The following is a 22,029-nucleotide window of genomic DNA, read 5'->3' as shown; positions in this document are numbered from 1 at the left end:
CAATTCTGTCCCTGGAAAAATCGTGGAGCAGGTCCTCAAGGAATCCGTTTTGAAGCACTTGGAGGAGAGAAAGGTGCTAAGGAACAGTCAACTTGGATTCACAAAGGGCAAGTCATGCCTGACCAACCTGATTGCCTTCTATGAGATAACTGGCTCTGTGGATTTGGGGAAAGCAGTGAATGTGATAAATTTTGACTTTAGCAAAGCTTTTGATACAGTCTCTCAAAGTATTCTTGCCAGCAAGTTAAAGAAATATGGATTGGATGAATGGCCTGTAAGGTGGATAGAAACCTAGCAAATCATCGGGCTCAACGGGTAGTGCTCAATGGCTCGATGTTTAGTTGGCAGCCAATATCAAGTGGAATGCTCCAGAGCTTGGCCTTGGGGCTGTTTTTGTTCAACAACTTCATTAATGATCTGGATGATCGGATGGATTGCACCCTCAGCAAGTTCATGGATGACACTAAGCTGGGGGGAGAGGTAGATATGCTGGAGGGTAGGGATAGGGTCCAGAGTGATCTAGACAAATTGGAGGATTGAGTCAAAAGAAATCTGAGGAGGTTCAACAGGGACAAGTGCAGAGTCTTGCACTTAGGACGGAAGAATCCCATGCACTGCTACAGACTAGGGACTGACTGGCTACATGGCAGTTTTGCAGAAAAGGACCTTGGTATTACAATGAATGAGAGGCTGGATATGAGTCAACAGTGTGCCCTTGTTGCCAAGAAGGCTAATGGCATATTGGGCTGCATTAGTAGGAGCATTGCCAGTAGATCAAGGGAAGTGATTATTCCCCTCTATTTGGCACTGATGAGGCCACATATGGAGTATTGCGTCCAGTTTTGGGGCCCCCCACTACAGAAAGGATATGGACAAATTGGAGAGAGTCCAGCAGAGGGCAACGACAATGATTAGGAGGCTGGGACACATGACTTATGAGAAGAGGCTGAAGGAACTGGGCTTATTTAGTCCACAGAAGAGAAGAGTGAGTGGGGGGTGGGGGATTTGATAGTAGCCTTCAACTGTTTGAAGGGGGGGGGTCGCAAAGAGTATGGAGCTCGGCTGTTCTCAGTGGTGGCAGATGACAGAACAAAGAGCAATGGTCTCAAGTTGCAGTGGGAAAAGCCTAGGTTGGATATTAGGAAACACTATTTCAGTAGGAGGGTGGTGAAGCACTGGAATGGGTTACCTAGGGAGGTGGAGGAATCTCCATCCTTAGAGATTTTTAAGACCTGGCTTGACAAAGCCCTGGCTAGGATGATTTAGCTGAGGTTGGTCCTGCTTTGAGCAGGGGTTTGGATTGGATGACCACCTGAGGTCTCTTCCAGCCCTAATCTTCTATGATTGTATGACCCAAAGACCCATGCAACAACTCCCCTCCAGGCTTTTGGAAAGGAACTGTAGGGATGAGCCAGCCAGAGACTAAAGCTTGCAGAGTAGCTGCCAAAAACTGTATGGGCAGGGACTGACAATGTCAGCAGGCTGCTCAATTTATTTTTCAGTCTGGACAGTCTCTTCCTTGTGCTGACTGGCTGTTTGCTCTAACCTCTCCTTCGTGGCCTCTTTACTTCTGCCTCCCTCCACCTTCCCTCCATGCTCCCCTTCTTCCTCCTTTTCTTCAGGGTCCCAAAGGATTAAAATAATAACAAATCAAGCAATCGTGGCAACAACATGCTGTTTGCAAACCGTCATTCAGCTTGTCCACTCTGTCCCTTGCCCTTGCCCTGGGTCTGTTCTGTTTATTAGAAGATAAACTCTTCAGGGCAGGGACTGGCTGCTACTCGGTGTTTGGGCAGTGCCTAGTGCAATGGAGCTGCATTTGCAGTTTGCCTGTCAAAATGTAATAAAACTAATGATGCTGGTACTGCAGCAGCATTGAGAGTCCCCCGTCAGCCTGGAAGCTCCACGCTACTAGATGTTGTGCCCATCTGCTCTTCCCCAAAGAGTTTACAATCTTAAAAAACATGGTGCATGAAGAGCACATTTGTATGTGAAAAGAGGTGAGGGGAGATTGGGATACCATCAAATAGATGCAACTTTTATATACACTTGGTTTTTTATTGTTATAAACAGAGGGTGTAACTAACTATTCCCAGCTCGTCATTAACCATTGTTAATTAGCTTATTTCTTATAAGTGTTGTGGCAGAAAACAGGCCTTGTTTTAATTTTAAGTAACACTAACCAGCAAACCAAGCTAGGCTGGGGACAAGGAGCTGGGCCCTGAGGAGCACAGGAAGGAGCTGAGAAGAAGGAGAGGAGATGTATTCAAATGGGAGGGGGAGAGGCAGGTAAGAGAGTCGGCTGGGTAAGGGGCAGGAAATAGAGCAGGATAAAAGGACAGAGCTACAGGGAAAGGGTAGGGAGCGAGCAACAGGGAGAGGGTTGAGAGGCGACTGTTCCTGTTTGAGAACAGTCTTTACTTTCATAGTAAAATATCATTTCTTCTTTGCTTGCTTGTCCAGACATGTAATGCACTCCTGTTATGCACGTACCCCATGTGCTCGAGATCGGTCTTTGGCCCAAGGCAGTGCATGAGCCCTGCATGTCTTCATGCTCCCATGCCAAGGGCATAACAGGCAGGACAGACCATCCATCATTCAGTTCATTCTTACCACCTGTGGCTGCAAGAGGGAACGTTTCAGCATCCACATTTCAATGCACCCTTTCTTTTCTCAGTCTGTGTAGATAGTTGTGTAGACTTTTCAATGATAGGTAGTGTGTAGTGACTTACTGACAAGCAGATTTCTATCAAAGATAAACCCTTTATTATGAACAGGAACGGTGTACAGCAATGAGATAACAGAACTTGCTACTACTCTATGTAGCTGCAGCTTGTGACTGCCCTGTCCTGGGCTTCTTTGTTTCTGACTCCAGCAGGAAGTGTGTCCCGATACCCTAAAGACGACATCTAGAGTGTACAGGAAGCATGGGATAGGTGTACTTCCTAGAGGACTTACTCTGTACCACAGTGCATTAGGATAATTTCCACTGGGCAAGTTTTTTATAGTTTTTATCTCCCTTATTTTGATTTTCTTCAGTCAGGATTGTCCTGGTGCTGGGGTTTGGAGATGTCCCATTTTTAGTCACCAGGCTTTAAGCATTGCTCCGCTCGCAAGGCAGCAGTTGTGATTAAAGACAAACACATCAGATGCCTTTTTTATCCTGGGGAGCTTATATCCCCGACAAATCATTGGTGTATAAATCCTTTTCTAAAAGGACTTTAAAGGTTAGTTGGGGGGTGCATCTTAAAATACTTTTGTCAGACTGCTTCAGGAGGCAGGGCTCTGATCTGGGCAGGGCAGAACCCCCTGGAAAAGTTCCACTTCAGTTCAGAAGTGCCCCCGTGGGTTCCAGATCCACTAGCTCCTGTGCTCCATTCTAGCTTCAGATTCTGATAGTACTGTTAAAGCCAAGTCCTCAGACAACAAGGAGCATCACTGATCTGTGAAGCGCAGGGGAAGATCCCACTGGGGATTCCCAGTAAAAAGAGGTCCAAGTATCCTCACCACTCCTGATTGAAGGAGACTCTGAAGAGCCAAGTTGGACACCACAGGAGCTCTGAGGGAGCATGGTACTGGGATGTCAGCACAATTTCAGGATTCAAATAAGTTGTTTCTGGTGCTGAAGCCAGAACATCGGGAGCTACCTCTGTATTAAGTGCTTCAGTGCCAGCTATTATCATACCAATTCCATCAGTTCTAATCTCTTCAATGCTACTCATTTGATGTCGAGTGTATCAGTTACAGGCATGTCAGCACCACTAACCTGGATCCTTTCTACTTTCAGATCAAGATTCATGGCACCATCCCTATTTGCTTACAATGTTCCAGCATGGCCCTATTGAAAACCCTAAGGTCACACTTCCAGACCACCTCCTGTAGGCTCATGGGATGGTGTATTCAGCTTGCAGACTATGAGTCTGAGGCCTCTGAAGAGTTTTCTGAAAAGAACCCTCATACTAGGACCAGGCAATATGTGCTGTTATATTGTCCTTGTCCTTCAGATGCAGTGAGACCATTCTACACCATCTCACATTGACGGAGCCCTCAAGATGTGCTCAGACATCTAGCTGATTCTCTCAAGATATCGGTGGAAGAGGTCCAAGAAATCTCTCATTCATTTCTGGACATTCTCCATGCTTCTATGCCTGGGCACCTAGCACTTCCCATCAATTAAGCTCTCTTAGAATCATAGAAGATTAGGGTTGGAAGGGACCTCAGAAGGTCATCTAGTTCAACCTCCTGCTCAAAGCAGGACCAATCCCCAGACATATTTTTGCCCCAGATCCCTAAATGGCCCCCTCAAGGATTGAACTCACAACCCTGGGTTTAGCAGGCCAATGCTCAAACCACTGAGCCTTCCCTCCACCTCTTGAACCCTGCTAAGATATATAGTAGACATCAGTAACAGTCACTCCCCTGCCTCTAAAATAGTAACTAAGTGGTACCAGGTGCCTTCCACTGTGTCAGAGTATCTGCACATGCACCCACTACCTGACTTGCTAGTGGTTGTGATGGCTAATGAAAGAAGCAGCCAAGAGCAACCAAAGAGGACACCAAGAGACAAAGAACCAAAATGACTTGGTTTATTCAGATATAAAAGTTAGTCATTTGCCAGCCTGATCTTCCAAATTGCAAATTAACGGGCACTACTGATGATTTTGACTTTTTAAATTACAATACATTTTTGCCTTTATTGACAAACTCTCTTAATTTGTCCCTTCTGCCCACAGGCACAACGTTGCTTTGGCCAGGCTTCTGGCCTTCTGGTGCCAGAACTTCCTTTCTATTCCTGACCCATCTGGTCCCTGCTCACTTCCCGGAGGATCCTAAGCAATATTCCTGCTCCTTGGCCAAATTAACCAAGTACCCCTGTGCATATATCTGTACCTCTTGTTGTCTCTACTGATTTTCCAGGACCTGCATGACTGAGTAGAATCTGGAGTCTCCTTTGTATTTTCTCAGCCCTCTTCAGCGGAAGCAGCAACTCTGGAGTCAACCTCAGGAGGGTGCACTTGTCTTCAGCAAAGAAGGCCTATGCACATGGCGGCTCAATTGTCCCTTCACTGCTGCTTCTACTACAGCCCTTCACTCTCCTCTTGTATCAGGGTGACCATCATGCCCACATTCTTCACCAGTTGCCATGGGTTCATGACTGATCACTAGGGCACCTCGTTGTGGCTGTGTCTTGGGAATAGCTCTGTCCAGTCTGATGCCCCCTTCTGTCTCTTGTTCGTGCTGTGACCCTTCTCACCCTCCAGGAGTTACAGTGCTTTCTCTTCATGACTTGGGGTGCTCCCTCTTTGTGACTTGGCCCTCCAGCCAGCTCACTATAGTTTTCCCCTTCCAGGGTATCAGTCTCACTGGACTAGCCATGCAGATAATGTTCCAGGCAGTCCTCCAATTCAAGGTTATGCCACTTCCCTATGGGCTGGTAGGGGAACCCAGGCCCACACACTACTCCAGGTTCCAGCCCAAGGACCCTCAAATCAGGGGCTAAGGGTTGCACCATCCCAAACCCTGCTGTTGTCTCCATGGTCTGCTTCCTATTCCACCTCTGTCAGGCTTCCTTGTCCATCACCCTTTTGGATAAACACTTACTTCCTTCAGGGCCAGGATCCCAGGGCTTCTACTGTCCCCCTGGGTTTCCTCCTTTCTCTCTTTAAGCCCAGAGAGTTACTGCCAACTTCCACACTGCAGCACATTCTGTCTTCACTTTCTGCCCTTATACCAGCCCTGCCTGCTCCTGCCCAGCTGGGCTCCATCCTCAGTCAGTGCTTGTCACTTAAGCCTAACTCCTCTTCAGGTGGGGCCTTTCAGGTTACTTAACACCTTCTGAGCCCCCTTAACCTTTCCATGCTAGTGTGGCGTGGACATCCCTTCACCCTGACTGGGACTACCTACAGTTCCATACTCTGCCTACCCGTCCCATCCCTTTTCAGGGGCCCCTCTTATCAGAGAGTGTTACACTAGGAGATGGAGTCACTTTTGTCTCTTGGGGCATATGATGTTCCTTTACAGTACAGGAGGAAAGGCTTTTTCTCCAATGATTTCCTAATACTGAAGAGAAAGAGATGATAGTATCATCCACACTTCAAAGTCAGAATAGTAGCTTTAGCTCATATAATTCTATCACTAGTTCCAGGAGACTGGCTTGTGGCTCTTGGTCTACAAGCTGCATACTTCCATATCTCCATCCACACAACAAAGAGGAAGTATCTAAGATTTCAGGTGAGGCAGAACAACTATCAACACAGAGTCCTGCCTTTTGGTCTCTCTACAGCACTGAGGGTGTCCACCAATGTTCTAGCAGTTGTTGCTGGAGCTGGGCAAGAAACAGTTTTTCTGTCCCCTGAAAATTTTTGAGATTTTGACATTTTTCCCCATCCTGAATTGGGATGAAAAGTTGAAATCTTAAAAAAGTTCGCAAACCAACCCCCCACCCCCAAAGCATAAGCATAAAGGTCTAATGCTGCTTTTGGCAGAGCTGTGCTGCAATCTTTGTTTAAATAGACTCCATGCACCCACCCTTGTTACAGGTCACTGCTTATTAGTCACCAAGTGTGGACTGTATATGGACAAGCACTCAAATAAGAAAGAAAAATTACTTACCTTATAGTAGCGGGAGTTCTTTGAGGTGTGTTGTCCATGTGTATTCCATGATCCATCCTCCTGTTCACTACTATGGGGTCCTACAACGTCTGGATTCTGCCATGATGAAGGAACTAAATAGTGATTGGGCCTGTTCCACCCTTTATGCCCTCATTACTGGAGCATGCAGAGACTCCCTGTGCATGCCTGGCTCCAACAAGCACTGACAGACTCTGATCTCCAGCACATGGGGTGCAAGTGCACCAAAGACAGAATATACGTGGACAACATATCTCAACGAATAATTCTTTTTGCCCTTATCAGAGAGAACATCTCAATTTACAAGGGCTTGGAAAGTTCAACACTGTTTCCAGATACATTTTTATCATCTGCATTTAGCTTAGCAACCATAAGATATAAAACGCACAAGGAAATAGACAGTAGAATTGTCTTTTTAACAAACCAAACAAAGCCAGATAGTGGAATTGTACACAGTCTTAATTTTATTGACATGCTGTACATCATGTTGTCTACTTTGGTAATAAATAGAATAAAAAATTAAATGTATTTTGTTTGATAGGCAGTGTTCATTTAGTGGAGCAGCAGAATATTTCTGTTGCAACTATCATGACTTGTTACATAAGCAGTTTGAGTTAAGAGAGTTTTTATTTAAATAGAAGCTTAACATACTTGTGTTGCCAGAATGCTTCTGTGCATCCCAATAAAGGTGACTTAGGATGCTAGTGGAGATGTCTCTGGGATACTGTCATTTTTTTTCCAGTTTTACTATAACATGCAATAAAAAGGACTAGTGGCATAAAAAGGAGATGTTTCAAATATAAAAATTCTTTTTATACAAATATATTTTTCTTTATAGTGCATAATCACTCTTAAAATACGGCATTCTCGTAATAAATGTTTGCAACAATATTAAAATAAATAAAATATTCTAGAGAAAAGTTCAGTTGCATCTGAAAACTGCAAAACAGAAGCATATAAAAACTGATTCCATTATTAAAGTCTACTTCAAAGTTTTTGTTCTTTGTACAAAGTATGATAAAAAGCATGTAAAGGTGTCTGACCTAAACACACAGAATATTACTCTTCAGCTGTTGGAAGTCCTGCCATTTACTACAAGGGGACTGCCCATATTAACATGCACTCCACCCAATTAGTGTTTGCAAGGCTGGGCCAATAGTCTCCTAGATTTCAAAAGGAAATATTAACTCCCATTATCATCTTTTAACCGCTGAGAAATGACGGATGTTGAGCAGCTTGCAAGACAACATCCTCTTCTTCCTTCATTGTCATCTGCATGCTTGAAGCTCTGCAGCGTTATGAAAGGCATTTGCCTTTTCTGCAGTGCTGAGATACAGTAAGCACCTGAAGAATGAATAGGAGGAAATATTCCGAGTGGGTCACTGGTGCTTTCTCAACCCCTTTTCAGGGAGTAAGTGAACCTAAAACTATCATTGTACATTTTTTATTTTAGCGTTTTCCATTCAAGCTTGATTTTTTTTTTAACATTCCTCCTCTGCCACCTTCCCCTCCTCCCAAACACACGTCAGCAAAAGTTTTGAAAATTTGATGAAATGATTAAGTTGGTCTAAACGGATTCCTATCTCTGCCCATCGTCTAGTTTTGTTCCACAGTAAAGCAGCTTTTACAAGGAAGCCTGGCTTACCAGAACAAGTGGTAAATCTTCAAGGATATGTAATGCCTCACACACAATTTAACCATTGGAGGGCAGCCATTTCCATAAATGTCATTTAATGCCTCCTGAAAATTTGAATCTGGGCTTGTTCCTGCAATTTCAGTGGTGTTGGTCACGCTTCTCCCGTTTTTGAGGTACAGTACTGTATTCCCCCAAACTCCACCAGTTAACTCCCAAGAGGAAGTGTTTCCACCCATTCTCACAGCCTGGTCTCTTGCACTTCTTCCTCTGTCTCTTCCTGCAAGGCACTGATTTTGGGTCTAGACTTGCGCTTGCTTGAATTCTTGCGGTGTAGTGGGAATATCTTCAGGCGATCAGAGTAGCTGATAGCCTGCCTGAAGGAATTCTTTTCATTCAGCAGCTTCTGGATCGACTCGTATTGCCGCACTTTACTCTCTTCTATTACCTAATGAAACATGTTCAATCATTTAGACCTATATCAATAGTGCTGATAGAATTCAGTTAACTAAATAAAATAGCGGGGTAGCACAGACTGACAGGAGGGAAAAGTTCAAGAACTTACATTGGGAAAAGAGCAAAAAAGCTGTTTTTACATAGTTTGAAATGTGAAATGACTGACTAATTTTCATTACAAACCAGAAGAGGAGTTTTAAAATTATGGTGTTTGGGAAATGTTCCTGGTGCTCAGTTTCAAAAATGGTCCTTTTTTTTTCTCTCTCTCTCTTTAGCTCATCTTAACTATGAAAGTTTTGACCTTAATCTCCCAATATGTTTCATTTTATTGGCATTGCTGAAAGGTGCCTTCTTGTATTTTGGTGCGGGCTGGAGGAATCCAGGTGCAGTTCATGAGGGAATTACAAAGAGTTATATTATAAAGAGCTTCATAATATAATAAATCCACTCCAAAGTAGGCAAGGAAGGGGTTAACCAGGGGCTTATTAAAGCAGGGATATACAAAAAAGTACTGGAAGGTTGGTGGAAGGGAACCAAGGGGGAGGGCTTTCCCACCTCAAACTCAAGCTGCGTTTACACTACGGAGACTATACCGGAATAGCTATGTCAGTGTAGCAATGTCAGCATAACCCTGTAGCGTAGACGCAGCCTACACCCATGGAAGGAGTTTTTCCATCAGTATAGGAACATCATCTCCCCGAATGAAGTTAGCTGTGTTGATGCACCCATTCTTCTGTTGACATAGCTGTGTGTACACTGGGGTTAGGCTGCACCTTTCACACATCTGACCAATGTAGCTATATCAATCTCACTTTCAGATATAGATCAAGCCTCAGGCTAGGAAGCAAGCAGGAACTGACCCTCTTGCTGTGCTGTTTAAAAGAGACTGTGTACATTAAAGATTGTTTGCCATTTTGCTATTCTTTATTTGCTTTTTTTCTGGGGTATTTTGGACTTGCCTGAAGAAAGCTCCAGTCCCTTTATGGGCTTGTCTACACAGAAGCCTCTACAGTGACACACCAGCATGTTCTCCTGAGTAGCACTGTCTAAACTGGGGGTTAGGTTGGTTTAACTGCATCACACGATGGGTAGATTTTTCACACCTCTGAGCAACGCAATTATACCAATCTAATTTCCTGCCATGGTCACCCCAATGAGGGGCAGGGCACTAGGATGAGGTGCATGGGGGGTGTTAGCACAGCACAGAGTCAAGGCCAGTCCCTATGTGAGAGTGTGTTTAGTGCCCCCAATTGCTTTAATCCAGCCCCAGAGGTGGGAAGAGGAAAAATATGAACAGGCATGGAGCTGGGGGCAGACTGGTGTTTGGGCTGGGTGTAGGGGACAAAGAGCTCTGCTACCTGATCTTGCAATGGAGAGCTTTGGGGGAAGGAAGGAGGAGGGGTACATGGAGACTTGCAAGGAGTGATGAAGGGAAGGTACAGCAGACTGAGGGGGCATTGATGATGAGCATAGGGGACTGGAATGTACCTGGGTTATCAGGAGTATGGAAGGGGATAGGGGAAAGCACCACATTTTACCCATGTTACACTTTAAAAGGTTAAAAACATCTAGTTCTAAAACTATGAGCCTAAATATTTCAGTGTTAATAAAACCCCTCTCCCTCCACTGTCCAATATCCCATCTTCTCCCACCCAGCTTGTATGGATTCGATAGAGTATGTTTCCATTACAGGCAGGGCTGGTGCTTGCATTTAGGTGGCTTAGGCAATCGCCTAGGGCACCAGCATTATTAGGGGGCGGCATTTTGCCGGAGGGGGCGGCAGGCGGCTCCGGTGGAGCTGCCGCAGTGGTGCCTGCGGAAGGTCGGCTGCTCGCGCGGCTGCTGTGGAGCTCCCACAGGCACGACTGCAGCAGCTCCACTGGAGCCGCGGGAGCAGCCGACCGTCCACAGGAAGGACTGCGGAGCCGGGGGACCAGCGCACGGGGCAGCGAAATGGCCGTGCGTCTAGGGTGCTCAAACCCCTAGTGCCAGTCCTGATTACAGGGCAAGACCAGGGGGAAAAGATATGGCTAGGTATATGGTATACATTGCATGGGTGATAGTAGTACTTGGAGAATTGACTGGATCTCTTATTTTTTCATTTCCAGCCATTCTCATTTTTAAATTAAATAATTCTTAAATGTTTGGAAAGAATGTATGTTTTCTGGGTGTTAGCAGAACTCCACTGAAATACACTTTAACTGTGTATTAGAAGATTTTTGTCTGTGAATTAAAAGGTATAACTAGAAAGGACCTTAATGAATCAGGCTTCACAATGGTCTGTGCAAAGAACTCCATCTTTTACATGAGTATACAATATATAGAATAAGAATAGTGGTTCACAAGGGGTATATCTCATTTATTGCATAGTCCACTTCTGTTTCAGATTATATTCTTGCTATCCAACTGCATAGCAATGCAACTCTAAAACTGCTATAATTTAAAGAGAAAACCATGCACTTGACCAAATGTATATTCTGAGCTATATGGTAGCAAAAGAAATATTAAAACATCCCCTCTCTCTGAGATCCAGGAAAGTATACAGGAAAATATCTAAACTTCTCAGCTTTCACACACAGTTCATCCCATTTTCTTTACTAGCCATTGTTATCTCATGAAAAAACATAACTAAAATACTGGCATTTCCTTAACAAATTATTAACAGTTTTTAACACAGAAAGGAAATTTCAGGTTGTTTCTAGCGAGAAACACAGCAGTCTAACCATCTTAGGCAGGATACTTCTGTTGCAGTTCTCTAGTTACTCTTCTGCCCATATGTCCTCATATTAATTAAAAACAGGTACAGACACCTGCATAGTTGTTGTAATAATGTACAATAAGATGACAATTCTTATGCACTTCCAGCCAATTAGAATAAAGACGGCACCAGATATTTGAACTGACCCTAGGCAGCAGAAATGGGTAATCTAACCATAGAAGAGTTACTTAAAATATTGTACAAAGCCCATATCTGTCAGTTATAAGGAAATCACTTTAAAAAGATACAGCACTCACCAAAAATTGCTGACATTCCAACATTGCTTCCAGTCTGTGTTCTGAGAGTATTACTGTACAGTTTGCAAATGCATGCTTCAGTGTTTTTCTAATCACCTGAAAGGTTCTGAAAGATAAAACAGTTTTGGCATGTAGAATATTATACAGAAATTGGCACATTTTAGCAAGTTCTCAACTTACAGCCTTTTAATACTGAGCTGCACAATGTAAAGATTTCAGAATGACACCCATAAAGTTACATTCCTACTACAGTAGATTGCAATTATAAAATTTAAGTTGTAATTAAAATTATTTGACACATTTTTATAATTCTGTAATGTATATAGAAATTTATGATGTTCCTTTTAGTAAATGTGCTATCCACTATTATCATTATTTTGGGGTAAATCCCGTATTTCTCTGGTTTGGCTAGAGATGAATTGAACTAGTTCATATTCTACCAAACACAGCAGTGATGTTTAGTTAGGCCTGTGCTTTTCGCCATTCAGTGTATTTACAAGTGTGTATTCTGTGCTATCATAAAGTGCCACACTCAGGATATGACTCCTCTGCAATTAAAAACATACGTCTGGCCCACGCCAACTGACACGGGCTGGGGCTGCAGGCTGTTTAACTGCAGTGTAGATGTCCCGGCTTGGGCTGGAATCCAGTGTCTAGGACCCTGTGAGGTGGGAGTGTCCCAGAGCATGGGCTAAAATAATAAGAGTGGTGGTGTTAGCTCTAAACATTATTTGTATTCACACATGCTGACAATTATTGACTTATTTAAGGCTCTGGCACCTTGAAAAGGCATTAGAATTAACAAATGTCTTCCAGTCTGTAATCTTTCAATGGCCTGTGGTTTTTCTCATTCCATATTGTTTAGTGGACAATGTCTAAGGTATTAATATCTCTACAAGGTGCTGCCTCTCAGAATTCCAGTTCCTAAGAATTACATCCAAAAATGAGTGCTGTTATAGGAGACACTGCCAGGGAGAGGCACTAGCAATTGAGAAATGGTTTCAGAACAACTGTAACAATTTGGTACTTAATCAAATATATTACAAGAAAGAAGTATTTTGCACATGCAGTCACTGCTTTTTATAGGCTGAAAATATTTTTATTTCAAACCAGTAAAAGACACTGTTATACCAGTCAAGTGGCTATACAGTGAATTAATTCATCACAGGAATTCTCTCTCTCTTTTTTTTTTATCCCCCACATTAGCCTCAGTGAACATTTAACCAAACATTGCAGTTTTTGCCCCGGTAGGGAGATTGTTTAAAAAGTTTCAGACAAAAGATAAAGTGTTTTTATTGCTGAGTTATAAAGCTGTAAAATAGGAACTCATTCCAGGCAACTCCCTCGTTGTTTCCTTGTGCTCCCTCTAAGCTGTTTGCTAGATCCACCTGTTCACTACAGCCTTACAGTTATATTGTGAACTCTTTGGGGCAGAGATTGTCTTTGTTATATGTTTGTAGAGTGACTAGCTTAATGGGGCCTTGCCCTTCCAGTGCTACTGTGCTGGAAATAATAATTAGTAATCATAACAATAACATGCTCTTGTGTATTGAGCACAGGGCTAATAGCCAGGAATTCCTGGGTTTCTAATCCTAGTTCTGACACTGACTTGCTTTGTGGCCTCAGTCAATTCCCTTTACCCCTTTGGGTCAAACTGAGACTTCATATAGTTAATGGAGATATAGTTATGCATTAGGGATGAATTCGGCCCTCTGCGTTAGTTTCCCCACATATAACATACCTAACTCCCAGATATGGTGTTTATAGCACCCATGGAAGTAAGCTGTAAATATTTTTATTAAGAGGTAAATTGTGACTTGAATTGTACATCCACACAAAGGAGTAAGAACCCAGGGGAGTACCCAGACCCTCTGACTGTGTAGGAGTAAGTGAGGATACTTGCCTGTTTACTCTCTCCTGGGAACAGCTAGGCAGAGAAAAGTAGGGAATAGCACTCTTCTTTCTACCATGCAGGGGTAGTAATGTACCATTGGTACAGCTCACCTGTAAATTACTAATCTTACTGGAGCAAAGAGAAAGTAGGGGCAGGACCACGTGTAAGGCACAATGATTCCCAGCATAGCTACTGGGATGGGACAGTTTACGTACCATCCCTTGCTCAGGGCTGTACCTTAAGTCAAAATCTAGCCCTAAAAAGAACTAGAAATGAGACAAAATAACTTTCTCTGCTGTGCTGCCTCACTGACTTCCCTACCTCACACTGGAATATAGTAAAGAATCAGGAAAACTTACATAGGATCAAGATGAGCACTTGGTTCATCAAGCAGCAGGATTTTAGCTTTACTGAGAACTGATCTGGCGAGACACATCAATTGTTTGTGTCCATGGCTGAGGACATAGCCACCATCTAGAAGAACAAAATCAAGCTGGCCTGGAAAATGCTCTATTACAGACTTCAGTCCAACCTGCAGGAGAGAAAAATCAGAGAAAGGTGTATGACAGAAATTGGTACTGCTGGTTCTTTGTTACAGCAACCCATCCTTTTAACCTCTCTGCCTTTTGATTCTGAGACTAAGCAGAAAATGTGATCTGAAGAAATGAGAATCTTTGGAATAAAATTATTCAAAACAAAAAGTTGGAAGAAGTGAAAGATCATGCATTGTTGATTCAGACTGAACACTGGGGCATATGTCAGAACATTGAGAGTTAAAGTTGTTTGTTTATAAGACATAATGAGATTTGGTGTTTTGACCAAAACATTCTGAGTTAGTCGTCTAAAAGGAAAGCGATTCATTTTATTCAGTGGTGATGTGCGTCACCAGTAATGCTGAGGGAAGATGTTTTCAAAAGCAGCCGGGGCTCCTTAGTTACTAGGAGTAGAAATCTCACACAGCACACTACACCAATAGAGAAAATAACACAGGTTTCCAAAGCAGTTGTAACCATGGCTTTGAGACTATTTCCATCCTCTTCTTCCTTTGTCTGAAAGATGACAAGAATACCACACACCACATGCTTTAGCATGTTTCCCCAAAATGCCTAGACTCGCTACAATCTTTGGCCTGCAAAATCTTTCACTGGCATTGTCAGAGAAACTTTTACCTTACCCATGACTTTTGTGAATTCCAAAACTCAAAAATGTGCATTATTGTAGTGCTATAAGCTATGCAACAACTTACAGTAAAACTGAAAATAGTAGTTATAAAGGGCAAAACTGGTTTTGCAAATGCCATTTGTAATTTTGCAACTAATTTTCCTCTGTATCATAAGGCAGGAAGAATTCCAAATCCACTTCCTTTTCATCTAATACAGGCGCTCTAGCAAAGCAGAATGACTGAGCCCAGATGATGAAGTTCTGAAGAATTCCGTTTGGTATTCGGGTTTTTTCAGCAGCATTAGCATACTAGCTGTGTGCAGGTCACTGCTCACTTCTTCACTGCTCAGCTATCTGCTCAATCACTGAGCCAACTGATACAAGTAGAAAGGATGTTTTCATTCTAAAACAATGTCTGCGCTGGTCACGGGGCCAAATTCTGTTCTGATGTACATTCTTTGCTGCCCTTCTGATTTTGACTGAGAGCAAAGTTTGGCCTAGGGAGTCTGCATGGCACTGTAACATGATGATGCTGAAATATTGTGCCAGCATAGCCCACACACCACCTGGGTGTGATGTTGTGTCATTGAGACCACGTAGAGATTAATGAGTCTGCTACAGCCTTAGCAAACAGCCAAGTGGCTTTTAGTTTATGCAGTAAAGGCTCATGCTTTTAGCTCCAAAGATCCCAGGTTCATTCCTGCCCACCGACAACCAGGGTCTGTCAGTGTTACAACAGCACCACAATAGAGTGTTCAAGTTTAGTCGTTCCATACTTTGACCTTGAACCACAAAAGTACTTAAGTCCCTAAATCCAGGTTTATGTGCCTAAATCTCAGTTTTAGGCTTCAGTGCAATTCACAAAAATCCATCTGAACCCAGTGGGTTCCTACATTTTTACAGTATAGTTCCCTAGACAAATATATTTCTGCCTCTGGGCATGCGCACTACTGCCTGCTTCTAGGCATCTGAGCATTTTTCTCCTGCCTAAGCCACAGAGTAATTCACAAACCAGGGGAAGATAGGTGCTTGGCTGTCTTACTCACAGGCGGAGCCTGAGCTGCTAGGTGTGGTCAGAGGCTGGCTACTGCATCAGGTCCTCAGGTGAGTTGACACAAAACAACTTGGGGGTGGGGGGTGAAGGTTGCAGCAGGGGGACTTGATCCTGGTCAGCTACATCCTGGGTTAATCCTCTAAAAACCAGACTGTGGAGCCATTCTCATGCTTGTGTGCTTGTTCTCTCTCTCTCTCTGTGGCTGAACTGACTAATTATTTATCCAAAATGCAACAGCTTCAACAGGGGAGATTGAGAGAGACCTACATCAGAATATCCCATAGGCTGATGACTAAGCCATGCACCTGAGAAGTAGCACATTCAATTCAAATCCCTTCTCCTCATCAGGTGAAAGAGGGCCTTGAACTCAGGGTCTCCTACAACCAAGATCAGTATCCTAGCCACTGGACTAAAAGTTATGAGGAAACTTTCCACCCTAGCTTTTTGGGGCAATGCCTTAGATGCCTAGTACTAAAGAGGGTTCACAGTTGAGAATTGCTAGACAATTTAGGTACCTCCATGCAACCTTGACTTGGATACCTATCTCTGAGACAGGGGCAGGGTTTAGCACACATTCCTGTTAGCATCTACCATTGGCTAGCTTAGCTGGCTCCCCATTTAGCATGCTGGGTTTTGTGGATTTCATTCTAAAGTGCCTATCTCTCCTCCTGTACTGTATGGTGAGCCAAGGCACTTAACTCAGGCTTTGCAAATTGCAGTGAGTTCTAGTGGCAAAAGTTAGGCATTGCAACACTCAGCATCTTAATGCCAAAGTACCACTGTGAATCTAGGCCCTTGATCTTAGTAGAGCTGCAAAGAAAGTTAAGATGTGATGTTGACTTCAGCAGTAGCTGCTGAATGTCCTCACTGCACCCTGCAGCAGCTAAACTGGAGCAGAAGCATTTAACACAGGAACAAGTGAAAACTAACTTTCTTTTTATGCTGTCCTCTCCAAGTCACATCAGCTGTTTCTAGCATTCTCTAACAAACTAGCTTTCAAGAGAGCACAGAGTCCATACACAATCAGATCAGGCCTATTTTTTTTAAATGCATAGGATGATTCTGTAACATTTCTGTTTCACTGCTCTTTGTTTTGCATTGTTCAGTTTATTATTTTATATGCCAAACAACTAAGGAGGGCAGTTTTTTTTCTTAAAGAGAATTTCCTGACTCCTTGTGTTATGTCCCAAAATGGCCGCTGCTCCCTAACAATGCACTTTCAAATAAAAATTCTTCTTGGTATTGTAAATAAGGCCTAGCTCTTTAAAAATCTCCTTTTTAGTTTATACCTGGAGAGGACATTCCCAATCAAAAATCACCACTAGAATTTGCTTGACTATTCAGCAGTGGAAGCAGTGTCCCATGTCTGGGACTCTCAGGCTTCAAGAAGACTAAGTGAGGAGAGCCCAGACCGCTCTTCCCTCTCAGCTACACCTGCTTGAAAATGTTATGTCAAATATTAGTGACTGGAAAATTGTTTTTTGACCAAACTAACATTTTCCCAGAAAGTGTCTGCATGTCTCAATAAATATATAAAATAATTTTTTTAAACTGTCTTTTTCCATGTGGAAACCAAAATTTTCACTCAAAAATAAATATTTGTTTTTGGATAAAAATTTAAATTTTTCTGTTGAAAGTTTTGACATAAGTGGGACCCTCCCCCATCATTTTAGTCAAAATTTTCCACAGGGAGACAAAATAATTCTGATCAGCTCTAGTCTGAACCTGCAGCCACTAACCAACTCCCACTTCTCATCCCTGGAACTTCCACTGCAATCTGTCTTAGGGGGATGGGAAGGAACCATCAAGGCACTCTCTTCCCTGGAATGTGGGGAAGAAAAAGAAAGAACCTGCTGTGGACCTTGTGAGCAGGGAGAGAAAGCCAGCCAAGCCCTGGATGCAGGAAGCAGACTGTGCCCTACTCCCAGAGTTGCCATAGGCCCAGGATACAAAAGGGGGAAGAGAATTGGTCTGGTGCTGGTTGGCTGGCTCTCTTGTCCATTCCATGGGGTGAGTGGTGCAGGGGAGACAGTGGCCAGGTGGGGTGTTTGAGGGAGATCGTGACTGAGCAGAGCTGACTGGGAAGAAACAAAATAGAGGCAAAGACTGATAATGAATGGGGAAGATGGTAGAGAGAGCCAGAGGCAGGGATAAACTGTTGGAAAGGGATATGTAATGGGGTGTACAGAATCTTCAGGGCTTTACAGGAGCACTTCCATGGACAAGAGATGCTCCACCCCCAATTGTCTAGCATGGGAAAGAAACCCCAGAGAAGGCACTGGAACAGATTAATGCCCTGGATCTGAACTGAGGAAGCTTTGGGAAAAAAGGCCCCATTTGTAAGCCCCAGAGTCTGATCAGGACTAGCAGATAAATGGAGCTCCTGAAAAGTGAACTAGCAGGAGTTCATTGGTGAATGTGCACTAATAGAAACAGGTGATACTCATCACTTGACCAGGAGCTCATGGGAAGAGCTGGCTTTCTCTTTGAACAGGAGCGAGTGAGAGCCGGGACTTAACTCTTCACTGCCTTGTATCCTGACATCACTACGGTTAAGATTTTGTCATGGGGTGTTTTTATTAAAAGTCATAGACAGGTCCTGGCCAATAAACAAATCACCAAAGCCTGAAGCCCTGCTGTTAGGGGGCTGACAGCTGGAGCCCTGCCAAGGGGGGACTGAAGTCATGGAGGCTCATCTAAACACACAAAATCCATGACCTCCGTGACGGTCTCATAGCCTTAGTCATCACTTATACCTGTGCAAAGTGAAATGTGGAGTGCTACCAGAGCTATCTTACAACCACTCTGAATAGCATTAAATGACACCTAAGCAGGTTCAAAAATCTCATCCTAGAAAGACTTTCTTATGTTCCAAAAGCGATTGGTGTGTGTCCAGCTTATTTCTGGGCTGTATAATTGTATGTTCCTTTGGGATTGTAGGTAATTATGCTGCTGGTTACACAAAAGTTGAGAGTGACCAAAGAGGTTAATGACTATTGCCTGGATCCTGAAGCTGGTACCTTTTAAATTGAATCTACACAATAGCTGTGTGACCCTCCTCAAGAGAGAGAGACTCCTAAGGTTTGACACAGATTTTTGTGCTTTTTGGAGATTGCCAGGGAAACAAGGGAGCGCGAGACTAGTGGTGATAAAGGTGGAAAAAGACTGTTGGGATTGGCAATGCTGTACCATAAATTAATTATCCAGTCAGATATGCAGATAACAGACAGTAAAAGGTAAGTCAAAGGTCGTGGTTAGTTTTGTTTTTTTTGTTCTATCGTCTTGAAATATTTACACTCCTTACCATGATCTGATAAGCTTTTTTCAAAAATGGGCTGGCTTTTTATATGGTCTTATATGTACATTACTTATATTTTTATATTTTAATAACAGTCGGCTCTGAGCATATTTTGATTTCTATAGTACTGTTATTTTTGCTCATGCTAAATAAAACTATAGTCATATGAGGTCCAATCCTGCAAGAATTTATGCATGAACATAAATACATGCACTGCTCATATGCATATATTTAAACATGTACAAGTGTTTTCAGGATAGAGGTTCTGGTTTGCATAGTACAAACTTATCTTTAGTTGAGGAAATTTTGTACTAACTTTTCCATGAAAACATGGGTTTATGTATCCTGGAGAGCTTGAAGGACATTAACAAATCATCAACATAGCAAGAAAACCATCAATTTCCACCAGTTTGGTAAAATCGAATCTAAAGCTCCACTATGTTTCCTCCATTCCCATGGGACTTCTGGGTTTGTTAATCCCATCCCAGAATGCATCTTTTCATGACATAAGTTGCTGCATGTGTTGGAAGGAGTGATGTCATAAAGTGCTGCATTCTGAGTTGTCTTTAGTAAGCCAAGAAGTGCTAGGGAATTGCAATGACTGAAAAACATTTTTGACAAAGATTAGTTAAAACATTACTGAGCTGAATGCCCATCTTCGATTCTTATCCCCAAGGCAGCCCGGCTAGTTGGGATATGAGGCACCTATTAGGATGTTTTTCATTTTAGCTTTATAATTCATCTTTAAAGATTCTGGTTGAAAATTATGTCTTCTAGTGACATTTTAATATGACCAGAAAAACATCAGAATGAAAAATGGTGCAATGAATTTTCTAAACAAACTTCCTCATCTGTGTTTCTTGCTGGGTCATCCAGCAGAGTCATATCCTGAAACCTCACCTATGCTAAATAATAGATCAGAGCACTTAGACTGTGTTGCATGCAAGTTTTATTAATGTTTTCCTCCACTTGGCTCTGCCAAAAGCAGATTTGTTGGGTAATAAGCAAAGTATTAACCTTTCTCTCTGTTTTGTTTCTAAGACACTATATAAATGTAACACACTATAATCACTTAAGCTACATTTTGTTTAATTACAGTTGTGGTTAAGTCATACACTGAACAGTAACAGGCAAACTTTATGCCCACAGACAGTTCTGAACTGCATACAGACAATTCCAAGTCTGAGTATTTTTAGGGGTTTTGGAGGAGAAAAGAAGAGATTTGGATTATAATGAAAAAATCATAGAATATCAGGGTTGTAAGGGACCTCAGGAGGTCATCTAGTCCAACCCCCTGCTCAAAGCAGGACCAATTCCCAGCTAAATCATCCCAGCCAGGGCTTTGTCAAGCCTGACCTTAAAAACCTCTAAGGAAGGAGATTCCACCACCTCTTTAGGTAACCCATTCCAGTGCTTTGAGAGAAGCACTGGAGAAGGTGAGGGGGTGAAAAACCCAAAATCTGTTTAGCATCTCCTTATTGGGGCTGAGCTTTGAAGAATCGAGCATTGCTGAGGGTATAGGCAGTTTACACATTGACTGCAGCTGACTTTCTAGGTGATGTGGTCACTGTTAAAAAGGTCACTTGCTCAGTACTTAAACTCCAATGTACAAAGGATGGGCTATACGTTGTCAATAATCTGCCTACAATGTCTGTGCAAAGAACTTCCTTTGAAGTCCACTGACTGATGGCAGGCTATGGCCTAGTGATGTAAAGCAGGTTGTTTAAGGAACAAGAAGCAAGGGTAATTATATAAATTTCTAAATCTCTCTTCAGTCAGGCAGTGAAAGAACAATGATTAGAAAGACCATCTGCAAAACTGTCCTAGGCCTGGTCTACATTTAAAATTTAGATCAACCTAGCTGCGTTGCTCAAAGGTGTGAAAAAATCATGCCCCTGAATGCTGTAATTAAGCCAATCTAACTCATGGTATAGATGCAGTTAGGTCGATAGAAGAATTCTTCTATCATCCTAGCTACCACCACTTGGAGAAATGGATTAACTATAGTGATTGGGGGAAAAAATTCTGTCACTGTAGGAAGCATCTACGCTGTAGCACTTCAGTGGTATAACTGTGCTGCTATAGTACCAATAGTGTAGACATGGCCTTGATAAGAGACGTCAAATAGAAGCACCTAATATTGCCATTTTAACTTGTAATTGTTTGGCTTATACTTATCCCATTTAGACTGTAAACTCTTCTGGGCAGGGACAATGTTTTTTGTTTGAGCACCATGTTATGTATGATGCTACATAAATAATAATTGTATAGTTATTGAGCTAAATTCCTTCCTGCCGTAATTGCCTTTATTACAGGGGAGTTACACAAGTAGTATTGATGAACAACACAAATAATACTGAACAGCTTTACCTCATCTGCAACTTTCCATAATTCTTCATCACTCCATTGTCCATAAGGATCCAAGTTTTTCCGAAAAGACCCAGAAAATATAAACACTTTCTGTGGAGAACAAAATAAATAAGAAATAATTTTAAAACTGCTTGGCATACCAAAAATGTAGATAGATCGTGGGGAAAAAAAATTCAGAAAAGGCTGTTTTAATTAAACCAATTTTTAATTCCACAAAATGGTTTTGACAAATTCATTTTGGAAAGAAAAAAGTTTTGAAAATGTCAAAATATCCCATTTTGATATTTTTTGAACAAAACTTTTTTTATTTCAAAATGACATTGTATTTTGAAATTGACTTCATTATATATTTTGAAACATTACATAAAATGCTTCAAGTCCAGATCAATTCAAAATATTCTTTTTTTTTTCAGAATTTAAGTGTCCCCTAACATTCAGGGCTTTTATTCAGATTTTGGATGATTTTTTTTTCAAAATCTTGAGTTTTCCTGTGGAACAGAAAATCCATTTACTGAACA

At 42.3% G+C, this 22,029-nt stretch overlaps 1 protein-coding gene across 2 annotated transcripts in view; it reads right to left on the bottom strand.

Moving 5' to 3' along the window:
- Positions 1 to 7,610: 7,610 nt before the first annotated feature.
- The window catches only part of CFTR (CF transmembrane conductance regulator), a 142,963-nt gene continuing 128,544 nt past the window's right edge, over positions 7,611 to 22,029 (bottom strand). For both annotated transcript variants that reach the window (XM_030549072.1, XM_030549073.1), the window contains 4 exons: positions 21,512 to 21,601; positions 13,988 to 14,160; positions 11,735 to 11,840; positions 7,611 to 8,711 (listed from right to left, as the gene is read on the bottom strand). In XM_030549072.1, coding sequence (XP_030404932.1) covers positions 8,505 to 8,711; positions 11,735 to 11,840; positions 13,988 to 14,160; positions 21,512 to 21,601 — 576 coding nt within the window. In that variant the 3' untranslated portion in view covers positions 7,611 to 8,504. The remainder of the gene's footprint in view (positions 8,712 to 11,734; positions 11,841 to 13,987; positions 14,161 to 21,511; positions 21,602 to 22,029) is intronic.

The sequence above is a fragment of the Gopherus evgoodei genome, chromosome 1 (assembly GCF_007399415.2).
Source record: "Gopherus evgoodei ecotype Sinaloan lineage chromosome 1, rGopEvg1_v1.p, whole genome shotgun sequence".
Classification (NCBI taxonomy): Eukaryota; Metazoa; Chordata; order Testudines; family Testudinidae; genus Gopherus; species Gopherus evgoodei.
This window is presented reverse-complemented; position numbering and strand designations above follow the sequence as displayed.